This window comes from Rhagoletis pomonella, unplaced genomic scaffold (assembly GCF_013731165.1).
Source record: "Rhagoletis pomonella isolate Grant_MI unplaced genomic scaffold, Rhpom_1.0 Rhpom_scaffold_00475, whole genome shotgun sequence".
NCBI classification, from domain to species: domain Eukaryota; kingdom Metazoa; phylum Arthropoda; class Insecta; order Diptera; family Tephritidae; genus Rhagoletis; species Rhagoletis pomonella.
In genome coordinates this window covers 65,096-79,951 of record NW_023459029.1, presented here as the reverse complement: position 1 = coordinate 79,951, position 14,856 = coordinate 65,096, and the positions used below count along the sequence as shown (strand labels likewise).

The 14,856-nt window shown below is 35.8% G+C and overlaps 2 protein-coding genes across 2 annotated transcripts; one reads left to right on the top strand and one right to left on the bottom strand.

The window, feature by feature from the left end:
• Nucleotides 1-348: 348 nt before the first annotated feature.
• LOC118750975 (myotubularin-related protein 13-like) lies at nucleotides 349-6,939 on the top strand (the record flags this gene model as incomplete). The annotated part of the gene is given in 8 exon segments (XM_036485732.1): nucleotides 349-752; nucleotides 818-1,630; nucleotides 1,700-2,086; nucleotides 2,168-2,842; nucleotides 2,927-3,836; nucleotides 4,129-4,253; nucleotides 4,682-4,764; nucleotides 6,649-6,939. Coding segments are annotated over 8 exon segments (3,490 nt in total), but the record flags the coding sequence as incomplete, so codon positions are not given.
• Nucleotides 6,940-9,752: 2,813 nt separating this feature from the next.
• On the bottom strand, nucleotides 9,753-14,730 carry LOC118750976 (glycine receptor subunit alphaZ1-like). Its single transcript, XM_036485733.1, is given in 9 exon segments — nucleotides 9,753-10,092; nucleotides 10,177-10,489; nucleotides 10,571-10,637; nucleotides 12,048-12,182; nucleotides 12,253-12,335; nucleotides 12,448-12,530; nucleotides 12,532-12,675; nucleotides 12,756-12,939; nucleotides 14,618-14,730. Coding segments are annotated over 9 exon segments (1,272 nt in total). The 3' UTR covers nucleotides 9,753-9,942.
• Nucleotides 14,731-14,856: the final 126 nt, after the last annotated feature.

Below are 14,856 nucleotides of genomic sequence, written 5' to 3'. Positions count from 1 at the left end.
AATAAAAAAATGCATATCACTTGTTACATTGTATAATTTTTATGAACCTTTTTTCGTACCATACTGCACATTTTATTTTCTACAAACGCGTTCAAATGCTTTGCGCCAACTAGATTTTGTATTACCACAAATAGTTTTTACTAAAACACATTTAAATATTTATTCAGAACTAACATTTTACACGGGTTTCCTCAGCATAAGCTTCGAGCTACAACAAAAACAACAACCGACGTTTTTACACTGCAAAATTATAAAAATCTACTAATTCGCATAGCCTTACCTTAGCACTGCTTTGTTTTAAGTTGGAATTCAAGTCGCTACCCCCTTTTCTCCTACCATTTATTGCAGTATTATGGGCTCGCATAGTTTAAGCGAACATTCAGACGAAGGCTTCGAGGAGAACGATGCACTGGAAGTGGGCGGTGCTGTCGGTAAAATTGTGTCGCGCTTCATCGATCGCGTCTGCACTGAGGGCGGTGTAACCTCCGAGCACATACGCAATCTGCATGACATGGTGCCTGGTGTGGTGCACATGCACATTGAAATGCTGGAGTCGGTGTATCTGGAGTCCAAACGCCATCCACATGTGCAGAAGCCGAAGATACAAACGCCATGCCTGCTGCCAGGCGAGGAGATTGTAACAGATCACTTGCGCTGCTATCTCATGCCCGATGGGCGCGAAGATGACACACAAAGTTGGATACCAGCCGAAGGTGCACTGTTCTTAACAAACTATCGCATCGTGTTCAAGGGTAGGTCAAATGGGAGTCGCAATTTATAAAATAATGAAATTTGGATTAACCCCAAATACTTTTAGGTTCACCCTGTGATCCGCTCGCTTGCGAACAGACCATCATACGCGCCTTTCCCATCTCCTCGCTGCTGAAGGAGAAAAAGATCTCAGTACTTTACCTATCGCATTTAGATCAAACTCTGCCAGAGGGTTTACAGTTACGCTCCAGCACCTTTCAGCTAATGAAAATCGCATTCGACACGGAGGTGACACCAGAAATGATTGAGACTTTCCGCAAAATACTCACGAAGGCGCGGCATCCGATCGACGAATTCGAACACTTCGCCTTCCAATCGTACGGTACCATAATGCATGGCACTGCACCATCTAAAACCAAAGAAAAATACTCAACACTAAAGGGTTTCGCTAAGAAAACAATTTTACGCAAATTCAAACAAAAAGCACCAACTAAACGCAAATTGGTTGCTTCGACACTCGATTTTGATACGCTCGCACCATCGACGGAAGCCATCGATACACATTCACTTGACGATGAACTCGAAGATGATGAGTTCGAAACAAATACGGACACCATGCCACGCCTGCTGACCGCCAAGGATGTAGAACGCATGCGGGAACGCAGTTATGTGCGCGATTGGAAGCGTTTGGGTTTTGATGATGCACAAAATGGCTTCCGCATAACCACTGTGAATGCCAATTACAGTCTCTGTCGTTCGTATCCTGCACTCTTGGTAGCACCGGTGCAAATAAATGACGCCGCACTATTACATTTGGTGCGCTGCTACAAGAGTCAACGCATACCGGTGGCGACGTGGCGTCACCGCAATGGTGCTTTGCTGATAAGAGGCGCGCTGCCACACAGCAAGTCGGTTATCGGTGAGTTTAATAAGATTTTCATTGCAAGCGAATTGGTGATGTTATTTGAAAATTTTAAATTCATAACAGGCATGCTTAAAAACTCCACGGGTTCGAACACGATGTCACACGACGTCGCCAACTATCACGAACAGGATAAATACATTTCAGCGCTCATTGACTCAATGCCGAAAAATCTCTCTCTAGCATTGGCGCAATACAATTTGACCGGCATGAATTTGTCAATGAATTCGCTGCTATTGAACGCTGGTGATGAGTCGTCCTACCTTAACCGCGCAGACACTTCATTGACGCCGGAAGTTAGTCGCAAACATAAGTCCGCACATTCAGCGAGCAGTGATGCGAAATCAAATAACTGGACCGATTCGTTGAAACCAAAATCGAATACAATAAAAAATAACTCATCAGTCTCAGCAGCTGCGTCAGCGTATCGAAAGTTGCGGCTGTATGTTTTAGGTAATTAGCATATTTTGTAACACTCCTATATTCACTTCTTCATTCTCGTACTCACCTCTTTTTTCTTTTCGCATGTGTCAGGTGAAAAATCTCAAACAAAATCTGGCATCAATGCAGATCTCTGCGCCGAATTCATAGCCGTCGACTATGCTGACTATCGGCAATCACGCATCGCTTTCAAGAAGCTTATGCGCGCATGCCTACCCTCGAATACAACCAACGAAGCGGATCAAACGTTCGCCAAAAGCGTTGAACAATCCGAGTGGCTGCAACAAATCTCTTCGCTTCTGCAGCTTTCTGGCGCTGTGGTCGATTTAATGGATTTGCAAGAGTCAAGTGTGATGCTCTCGCTGGAGGATGGCTGGGATATTACCGCGCAAATATCTTCGATTGCACAACTATGTCTCGATCCATACTATCGCACAATGGAGGGCTTCCGTGTACTCATCGAGAAGGATTGGATTGCATTTGGACATCGTTTTGCACATCGTAGCAATTTGAAGCCAACGCATGGCAATTCGAGTATAGCATTTGCGCCAACTTTCTTGCAATTTTTAGATGCTGTTTACCAAATACAAAAACAATTTCCAATGGCATTTGAATTCAATGAGTTTTATGTACGCTTCTTGGCCTACCACATGGTTTCGTGTCGTTTTCGCACTTTTCTCTTTGACTGTGAAGTGGAACGTTTCGATTTGGGTATCGCTTCAGTAGAGGATAAACGGGGTTCATTGAGCACCAAACATCACATGCTAGGTAATAATAAGTTTAAGCTTGTGCGTGTTGAACTATCTGGTGTGCAGTACCATTAACTTAATTAACACATTTCTCTAATCGCAGCTAACACCGGTTCCGATGACGAGTGCGTCTACCCCATGGACGTACGCAGCAAGGCGGCACAATCTGCGGTGAATTTCAATCGCATCGGTCACTCCATCTTCGACTACATCGAACGTCAGCATGCGAAGTCACAGATTTTCTACAATTTCATGTACTGTGTACGCGACGATGTACTACGTCCGCAGAGCTCTTTGCCTGCCCTAGATCTCTGGCCCTACTATACCAACGAAGAGTTGGCGCAGGGTCCACCGTACGATCTGGAGTTGACAAATGCCGATGATGAAATTGATCTCTCAGAGTTGCGTGGCAAACGAATTGTAATTAGCGCTGGCTATGATAATATCGAAAAGAGTAACCCCAATGCATTTGTTTGTCTATTGAGTGATGTGCGACAAGCGGAAACCGAACGTGGCCATCTGCCACAAAAATGGTTGCAAGTGTGGGATCAATTGGAGGTACCCCAAATGGAAGAGCTGACGCGCAAGTCATCGTTGAGTAGTATTCTATTGCAATCGCACGGAAAATTAGCGCACAAACGTTCCACTTTGGAGATACTCATGAAGGGTCGCTTAAGTGGCTATCAGGATAAATTCTTTCATCCACATCGTTTCGAGAAGCATCCCTATACAACACCCACCAATTGCAATCACTGCACCAAGCTGCTATGGGGTCCAGTCGGTTATCGCTGCATGGACTGTGGCAATTCTTATCACGAAAAATGCACCGAGGTGTCATTGAAGAACTGCACCAAATATAAGGCCGTGGATGGTGTAGTGCCGCCAAATGTCAACATATCGCAGGGTGACACCTCAAGTATAGCATCGAGTGCCGCTACAACGGCGCGTACTTCAAGTCATCATTTCTACAATCAATTTAGCAGCAATGTGGCGGAGAATCGAACACATGAGGGGTGAGTGTGATGACCTAAAACGTAGTGGTTTTATTTTTAATTTAAATGCTCGCAAATCCATGCATACATTTGGCTCGTCGAAGAAACCTATGTAGATTTATTATAAGAATGAATACGATTTGTTAGAGACTATATATTTTTGGAAGGCTTGATCCGGATTTTTTTTTTTTATTCCCTTAGGTTTTGGTTTCTTAAAAGGGGCGGATTGCTAGTCTAGCAGACCGCCCTATATATTCTTTAATCTTCTGATTATTCTTAATTCATTCTACGACTTTCTTTTCTCTTTTTCAAGGCATCTTTATAAACGCGGCGCCCTGCTGAAAGGCTGGAAGCAGCGTTGGTTTGTGCTGGACTCCATAAAACATCAACTGCGTTATTATGATTCTGGCGAGGATTCACAATGCAAAGGGGTTATAGGTGAGTTGTCGAATGGAAATATTTACTAAAATCTTATTATCAGAAAACTGAAAAATAAACGTAAGCTGCATTTGATAGTAGTAGGTTGAATAAGGAAATGAATTAGCAACCATAGTTTACGGGGTGTGCAGAGTGTACAGAGTGGTTAGCACTTCGATGATGCGGGTTCGATCCCTGCTGAAGTCTAGGAAAAGAAGTCTGATGAGAAGATGTGGTGATCTCCGAAATAGCAGCTATAACTTCCACCGCTTAGACATTGTTGCTTTTAACATTTTTCCTAATAAACCTTTTCCTGGTACAAAGCTCAATAACAATATTAAAACAAAACTTATTTTAAAATTGCGTAATACAAAAAAAAACTACGCTCTTTTATAAAACTTTCTAAAATATTTAATTGCCTTTTTTACATATTTTTAATCCTGACACAGAATTGGCCGAAGTGCAATCAGTTACGCCAGCGCAACCAGCACAAATTGGTACGAAGCGCATAGACGAGAAGGGCTTCTTTGATGTAAGTAATCACACAAATACTCCTATGCATATACATATGTACTTATGTTAAGGCCTTTTTTCTCGAGCTTTTGAGTTTTTGGATTATGTCACTCTGATCGTGATAGATACGGTGTTGGACGCAACAGGTCTTTTTTATATTTTTATTTTTTTTTAATGTATCAGTTTGGCCCTTGATAACTCTTATAGTTGTTGTTTCCCCAAAAAATAAAGTATAATGATTTATATCGATTTCTATATTGTTGCTCGCAAAATTGAGCGTACGGTTTTTTGTGTTAATATTCGCAATGTTTTACATGCTAGAATTTTTTGTTAATTTTGTATTAAAATGCTGCTTATATTTTAGTAAACCCCATTTAAATTCAAGCATGAAACAGTGTACGAAAAATAAGAAAAATCTGCAAAGTTTTAGCAAAATCGCAAATATTTTTAATATGAATTTCATGATAGAATTCGGGTATGCAGTTTTATAGCCCATTAAATTTTAGTATAATAATGTGCAAATTTCAAATGTCTAAAAATTCGCGTTGATTTTTGAGAATTTTTTTTGCTGACTGCCTTACCCATTTGTTCCATATAAAGTATTTTCAGATTTTTTTCGTTATACAATGCATTTTTTTTAGAAATTCTTATTAAAACAGTATATGGCTAGCATAAAGTGAAAATTTGTTAAGTCCAATTTTTAAAAATTTACAGGAGAAAAGAAAAACAGAAAACTAATTTTAATTTTTTTTTTGTTGGTGTATTCAAACTAAAACATAACTGTACTATTTGGTAGAATTCGACATTAATAAAAATTCTGCGTTCCTTTGAATTTTTCGGCTTCTTTGCGCTTTCTTTTAAAATCTTCATTTCACTGCCTAAAAATAGGTAGAAATAAAATAAGTAGTTCGGTGTTTTTGAAAACGATTTTTAATTTTCCTTGTTTTCTGTATCACAATGTTAGTTTTTACAAAAAGTAGACTTGGCAACTTTTCACTCCTAGCTAGCGATGTGCATATACATCGTACATCAAAATTTTATCAACGGCCCTTATTGTCTCCAAAGTTCTGTTAGCTGAAAATGCGGCTTTGAATTTTTCCAACACCCGTCTGGAAGTAGAGACCTGCGCTCATCTAAACAGCTTCTTCTGAATCTTATCCAAACCACTTATTTTCGCAGAGCTGTGGGCTTTATTTTTAATATAAAATTTTGTTAAATTTTTTAAGTTTGCCATAATCACTTAAGCAATGGCAAAAAAGGCAACCAAGGAAACCTAAATCGTGGTAATTTTTAAACTACTCTATTTTTTAGCAGAAAAGACTAAAACTTACATAAAATCCGTCCCTGTTTATGACAATAAATTTTGCAGTACAAATTCTCTCTTTTTTTCGAGATAGTTTCGATACAATTCAGCTCACGAATTAACCTGTGTTGAGCGAAAATATTTTGTTAGGTGTCATGAAAAGAAGCAAATATTATAATTTACATGGAAAAAGGGGCCCTACTTTTCGATATGAAGTTGAAGGCACCTTGGTGTACAGAATATGTATACATATCGTTGATGAAATGTAGAAAGGCCCTAACTGAAATTTTTTCAAGAAAACATTTTGTTGCGTTTTTAAGTAGTAGCTCATACTAAAACCAGTGACGAAAATAACAGTTAAATATCAAGTTTTTTATTTTTAGATCATTGCAAAATCGTTATTTTTTCCATTCAAGAACAGTCGTTAAATTTGGATTTTTTTATTTTTCGATAAAAAATCATCGTTATATTGGATTTTTATTTATGATTTATGATCTTAAAACCGATATGTAGATAAATACATACATATGTATGGATGTACAAAGATATGATATACTCATAAATATATATTTCATATCTATACTCTCATTTTTCACATAGCTGAAGACCAATCGGCGCACCTACAACTTTTATGCGGTTAATGCGAATTTAGCACAAGAATGGATTGAGAAAATTCAAGCTTGCTTACAGTAAATGAATTTAGCTGCTCATTGGGAGCATTTCCTCATACATATTTCCGTTTCTTGCGTGTATTATTTTTTACGTATAAATATTTTAGCTAAGCTAAGCTTAACATAGAAAAAAAATTAATTAAACTACAAAAAATGGACGACCAAATGAAATAAGTATAAATAAAAAAATATATAGCGTTATACTCAAAGTTTAGCAGCGGTAATGAAGCGAAAAAACAAAAACAAAAATATACAAAATTACATATACAATATATTAGCATTATTTAAGCAATTATGTTTAAGAAACTTTGTGTGTGATTATTATTTTCTGCTTCGCTTTTGTAATATTTTTTTTTTAAAGAAATCAAATGAAATATTTTATACTTTAATTACGCTGCCAACAGCAAATAAAAAAATATTAATCGTTAGTAAAAAAAAAAATAATAATTAATTAAATATACATAAATATCGACGCTCTCCCATCTGTGTGCGTAAGTGTGTGTGCGCGCGCGCATTTTGTATTTACATACATACTTGCATACTACATAGTATAAATTAGCTTTGGCTTCAATTCTTATTATCTCTTTACGAAAAACGCAATTTCTCTGTAGTACTAGATGATATTGCGATGCATTTGTATGTCCTGTATAGTAGTATATACATAATAAATGAGTTATAGATCGATTAGTCTAATTATTCTTATAATAATTATTAAAAGTTTTTTTTTTTTACTATTTAAAAAACATATTTTATAGACAAGCTGCAATTACCCTGTATTTAATAGAGAGGTGAGTTTTGAAAATTACTTTTTTCTATATTTCAATAAATATGCATACATACATAAACAAAAAACGCCTATAAGTAAATGTATACAGAGATGGGCAGCTAAATAGAGCCAATATTTAATTGTGTAGATATTTCGAAATAAATTGCATATTTTACAAATCAACCGAAATGTATAACAGCAGGTGTAAAAACGCGTGTAAAGAAATACATGAAAGAAATTGTTGTGCTCTATTTGGTGGTTAACCTCTGTACACAATAAAATATACATACAAAAAACCTTGTGTACCAAAAGATATTTGAAAATGCTTTTCCGCATGCTAACCTAAATGTAAAAAAAATACATAACATAAATACATACATAAATAACTTAATAAATAGACTTTTTCAATGTGATCAACCGATTAAATACTAATACATACATACATATATACATACATACAACAAGAAAGTTAAATTTATAAATAAATAGCATACATGTATTGTTTAATATTTAATAATTGAAATTTTCTCATTGTTGAAGGAAGGGAAAGAAAGGTAAGCACAACATCGGAAAAAGGCTCAACCAACTTTACCGTACCGGTTATGCAATGTTTGCCTGACCTTTTTTTTTTTGAGGCGGAAATAATGGGCAGTGTTTGCCTTTTATTCTTCAGGCCTTGATATGTATGTACTTAGGGTGGTCCGTTTTTATGTATGTGATACACAAATTTGACTGCTCTCACCCCCTAGCATTTTTCTGTATCAAAAAAAAAAAATATTTCGAAATAAAAAAATATTTAAATATTTTTATTTTATATATTTAAAATATGATTAAATAAACATTGGGCATTGTTATTGCAAGTTTCCTGAAGAGAAGCAAAGCTTTCCCGTCGAAAATTATAGAATTTCAAGACATCTGTACAATTTCTACGGAAATTTTTTCGCCCCACATAAAACACATGGAAAACTTTGATTGCTTTGAACGGCCACAAAATAGTTTCTTATTTCAAAATAATAAGAAAATAGGGGAGTATTTTTTCGGTATAGAACATTCCTAGGGAGTGAGAGCATTAAAATTCCGACTTTACTTTATTTGGGCCCCCTAATGTACATACTAGGTGCGCAAGATTTTTTTACTTTCGTGATTCTTCGTATTATATACTTGGAATTTTTTAAGTAATTAGGGGACTCTTCGGGACTTTACGGGATACCTCTGGTTATATGTTTTGGGATCAAACAGGATTTTCAGGACTACTTCTGGCCCCTGGGGATTTTCGGGATTGTTTCAGGATTATCGAGACATTCGGGATTCTCTGAACTATTTCGGGACTACTTCGGAATTCGCGGGAACACTACTTCGAGATACTACTACTTTGGAATTTTCCGAACTATTTCAAGATTAAGTGATCGTAACTTTGCTAGAAGTGGTTCGGCAACAAATTTAAATACACTTTAAATTATATTTTTTTAAGCAAAAGGGTTTAGGTTCTAAAATTTATTAAAGAAGATGGAATAAAAATATTAAATTTAAAAAAATAAAAATTATTCTATTGTTTGCCACTTATGTTTATTTATTTTTAAGAATTTTCAATTAAAACACATCTCATTTTCCAACAAAACCCTGTTTAAAACTTTGTAGAAAACTAAAAAAAAATCAACAAATTTTCATCCAAATTTCAAACATTTTTTTTAGAAGTGTTAGAATTTTTTTATTATACAGTTTTATAGCACACTCAATTGTAGTGTAATAATTTGCAAGTTTCAAGCGCCTAAAATTCAACGTTTATTTTTTAGATTTTTTTGTCGCATTTGCTTCCATTTAAAGAATAAACACAGTTTATTTTCATATGAAGGAAAACCGCAAAATCTTACGGTTAGAAAACGTCTCAAAATCTTGACCTCAACATTTGGGAACCCATTGTGAAACGAACTGTGAACAGCCCAATTGATTTGAATCGAAGAATAACTTAAAAATTGTACTAAAATCGAAAATAACTAGTTACAGGTTGGGTAATGAAAATTGTGAATGCCATGAGTGCTGGGAAAGTTACTCCTTTGACTATACAATTTTTTACGCATAGCGGATAAACTACGCAGATTCCGGAAAATACCCAGCATTAGTACTTAAGTAAAGGCCTTACTTAACGTCAATCCTGTAACAGGACAAACCCATTGAGCTATATACACCCTTATTCAACCTACTATTATCAAGGGCAACTGATTCGCCGCTATTTCCTAACAAACAAGTCGTGGGACAAGTCACAATAACACTATTGAAATAAACATTATTACGCCATAATAAAATTAACAAATAGACCCATTCCAGATGTAATGAAATGAGTCGTTGAATTTTTTAAATAGCTCTGCTATAAAAGACTTTAAAGTAAATATGTACATACCAATTTCAAGAATTTTCAAACAATAACAATTTGCTCGTTTATTTAAGCGACACTAACCACTAAAGGAATGTTGTCCAGTACACAATATTCAGTATAAAAAAGGAGAATGGAAAAAAGAAACGCGAAAATTTATCAATATAAATCGCTGTGGCATGTCCATGGCAGAATGTGTCATACTGTGGCTCAATTATGGATTCACGGTGATGATTCTACATAAAAATATTAGTGATATTATTCGTATTTATTTATTACAACATTTAAAAATCAAAGCGGTCACGCATCACCTTTCTCACCTTCAAATCACCCAAATCGTGTATATTCTCATCCGAATAACCCTTCATGGCTTTCGTTGCCACGGGTCCCATATAGTTATTGACCACAGCAAATTCCATCAACGATAGGAATACAAATACCGAACATGATGACATCCACACATCGATGGCTTTCACATAGGATACGGGCGGCAGCGATTGTTGTGATTGTGTATTTTGTGTAGCGAGTGTTAGTAGCGATGTGACGCCGAGTGTGACGCGTGCCGGTATCGCTTCGGGTTTAATCCAAAATGAAATCCATGACATGACCACAATAAGTGCAGATGGAATGTAGCTGTGAGTGAGGAGTGGAATGAGGAATGAATTTAAAAAAAAAATAAAAATGTGCTTCATTTACCGTAATAGGGGCACTTACGTGTGAAAGAGATGATAGCCAAGACGTCGACGCAGATTGAAAACTATAGCCAGGCAAGTGAAATTACCTGAAAAATTTATTTTGGGAAACTCATAAATGTCGATAGATAAACATCCAAGAAATAATTTCTATGCGAAATACGTATATGGAATTTAGATAAGGATATGAATATGTTCATGTCATCGCTATCACTACATTAATGAAAGTATATGCATGTATGTAAATAAAAGTTTTGTTTTTAATTATTTTGAAATCCAAAAGATATGTCTTATTGAGATCGCCTTTCTCATTGCAGATTATGATTTCCTCACGCTATAAAAAAAAAATTAACTAATCATTTCGCGACAGAAATACTGCTTCACTTTTTGTTTTTTTTATGTTAATATTAGCTTGTTTTAAGCATTTCTAATAAAATTAAATTAAAAGCTTCGTGTTTTTTTGAGGCATTTGAAATTTTCTAAGGATTTTTTCAGGGCCGTTCAGAGTTTTCGGTAGTCTACATGTTTTAATTTTCGCGACTGCGGAAATTTTTCGATGTTTTTGTTTTACGCTTTATGATTTTCTCGGAGTTTCTGTATTTTTTCGAAGATTTTCTGGGTTATTTGTATTTAATGTTCCGGGATCAAGTTTACTTTTCAGATTACCGAGAGTCGTCGTGCTTTACGTTTTGCGACTCTTCTGCATTTTTCGGATTCGTTTTACTTTTCGCGAGCTTCGGGATTTTTTCGGACTTTTCTGAACTTTGGGAATTTTTTCGAGACATTTTTGGAAATTCTCTCAACTTCTTCTGCGCTTTCCTGGATTCTTGGTTTCGATTTGCCGGATTATTCACGCGATTTTTCATGATTTTTTGCTTTTCCGAGACTTTTTAGTATTCTTCCAGTTTTACTTTTTGGGTTTTTACAGGACTTCTCTGAGTTTTATTTTTTTTTTGAACTTTGTAATTTTTTTAGAACTTCACGATTTTTTTCGAAGTTTTCTAGATTTTTCGTAGCTATTTAGAGTTTTGGTGCTTTCTTTTCCGGGATTATTTGGAGCTTTTCGAGACTTTTCGGTATTCTTCAGATTTAACATTTTGGAATTTTACCAGGCTTTGCAGATTCTGCAAGTTTTATTTTTCGAGAGCTTTAAGCATTTTTCCAGGACTATTCGGAATTTTTTCGGTGTTGGTCGTATACTACTTTTCGTTATTCTTTCCGACTTTAGGAGCTTTTCAGTATACTTATTCCCAGTTTCGCCAATCAATATTAAAAATTATCAGGTTGAAAAAAAAAAACTTGAAGAGTTTTGGTCCATATTGAATTTCAAATAAAGTTTGTGCCTTGAGTCTTTGGTTTTTGCGCAGCTCCTTGTATGCGCAGTGCTTATGTATGTATGTATGTATGGACGAATGGGTGAGTGTGTGCGTGTGTGTGTGTGTGAATTTTTGCACCCGTATTAAATTTCATTTATCCACCTAAATATAAAATAATCATACCTGTCGAGTATTCTATGGTACAATCGGTTGTATAATTATTCGATATATCCAATTGTGGTAATTCAATTTCGCTATTAACCACCAACGGATCGGTCATATTCCAAATGAATACCAAATCTTCAACCGTGTGTGATACTAAAACAGAAAGTTAGTTACATAAGTTCAAACAAGAAATAAATTACTAATTTAAACCAAAACAACTTACAACTCTCAATCATCATGGAACAAATTTGTGTATCATGTGGATAGGATTCGAATTTCATGGCACAAGATAACACCAAAGTTAGTCTGCAAAGGCAAAGTAGGCAATGGGATTACATATTTCAATTTAATGTTCTGTTAAATTTTTATGAAAAAAATGCATTCTCATCAACAAAGCAATTGCATACTCGTAACTCACTTTGACATGTAGAGCAATGTCTTGTCATGATATAGCCATAGGTAATGATTCGGTATGCTCATCTCATGGAATGTGACTTTTTTTGGCATTCTTGAAGAAGCAATCTGGCCGCCAAATGCTATGCAACCAATCGACATCCAGTATACGATACTGTTCGCTCATGTTCTCTGGCAGTCGCAGGCGGGGATCACGCCAACTTTGTGCTAGGAATACGTCGGTGACGTATGTCTATAAGTAGAGATAGTTATGCATATTCTTGAATTTTGCAAAATAGTTTTTTTTTTTAATTTTTTGTTTTGTGTATTTACCATCGATTCTTCATTGATCGAATCCAATGACAACACTGTCACATGAAAATAGACAACGGTCGGCTGTCCGAGTAATTTTGGCGCGCGATTTTTATCGTAATTTTTCGATGGTATTGGCAATATATCAGGCAACGATAAGCTGGATTCGATGCCGGTGACTAATTCTGCACTTTCAGTGATATTTCTAAAAATTAAAGATGGTGATTATTTTGTAAATGAAAGTAATTTTTTCCAGGTTTAAAGTTTGTTATTTTTTAATCTAAATTATAGCTCTGGCAAAGCCGATCCCAAGTTGGGTTGAGTAAAGGGAAGGGGCTATACAAAAGGCAGTAAGAGGATAGCAAACAGAATTCCCTCGACGAAACCTGCTGTATCTCTGCCCAAGTCAAGGCGATTGGCAGCTGAAATATGAGCATTGAAAGCGCTGCAGCAAGTCGGATATCGTAAAAGTTCAAGAATCGAGAGGGCAATCGTCACGGAGGTGCAAATGGCAAGGGTAGGAGTGCTACGCCAAAATCCCCCAACGTCGAGACACCACACTTGTTCGCCCTACGAGCTCTGTCAAGGGCGTTCACTCTTCCCTTTACTTACACGGGCCCTAGCACCCGTGAATGAGGAGGAGTACCAAGCCAGGCAATTAAACTGTCTACTCGTATTTAAGGCAAATCCCAGTACATTTACAACATTCTAAAGCGGCTTTAGCAGTTTTGGCAGGGACATTTTATAAGCAGAGAAGCCCCCTTCCTCTTTCTCTGCAACCACCAGCTCGTACCATACGGAGTACTTTCAGGGTGGTTCTTTGCCATCCATTCGTACGATATGACTAAGTCAGCGCAGCGCCAAATTTTGATTCGTTGGACTATGTCAATGTCGCTGTAAAGCTCATACAGCTCATAATTCCATAGTGTGTGTGGTACGTCGAGAGAGGACTTTACTACTTTATTATTATCGGCTTTCACGATAGTTTCCCAAGTGTATGAGTTCCTCAAAAGCTTCAAAATCCTATCTTTCAGATGTTAACAATGGCATAGGTGCCTAGGCGCGTATGCACTGAGTGCTTGTTTGATGACAGCAAATACTTCGTTTTGTCCTCATTCACCTCCAGATCTAAACGCTTTTCTTTTTATTTAATTTCTAGACACAGACTTTTCGCCATCGGTATACGTGGGCCAGGTGGAGTGTTTTAAAAAAATGGACCAGTGCGGTTCAGTTGCGCAGTTCTTATTATCTTCTTGAACTTCAGATTAAAGAAATCTAACGAAACCTCTTTTGGTATCAAACTGCTCCTTTCCAATTTTGTCAGAGCTAATGGTGTTGCTCAGCGTCATGTTACACAATCGTTTTACAGCGCAATTCTGACTTGTGTGGACAGCAACAATAATAAGTTTTTCATTAAAAACGGCCTCAAGCTCAATAAAAATTGTTGAATATAATTGTCATAAGACCATAAAATAACAAAAACAAAAAATTTTTTCTTTTTTTAATTTAATTTTCTTTTAATTTTTATATTTGAATATGAAAAATATATATTTTTTAAATAGCTTATTTTTTTAACTGATGTACTTTCTTTTCTTTTTTAATTAATTTTTATTTTAATTGTATACTTTTCAATTCATTTAATTTGCAGGACCTTTTTAATTTTTTTTATCTAATTCTCCTTTAATTTCTAGTTTAGTTTATTTATATACATATATTATGACAAGCGAAGTGTCAAATCCATTCAGAAGTTTGCATGTATAAACTTAAACACGTGCATCCAATTTGCTGATGTAACATTTAGCATATTCTATGCAAAATATGTACTCGAATTATGTCAATTGCAAATATAGAAATATTAAATTGTCAAAATGCACATTACTCACCTGAAACCATGAACACAATTGCACAGCAATATTGATTTTTCCAACAAATACAAATGAATAACGAAAATGACTAGAAATCTTTGTTGATTCAGTTGTTTAAGCACCGTACGCATTTTGTTGCACACACAACGGTATTGAAGTGAAAGTTTCATATGCATTTATATAATAAATATTAAAGCACTGCTGTGACGTTATTTTATGTACCAAGTAAACGCGCAGCATAAATTTTAAATTTAATT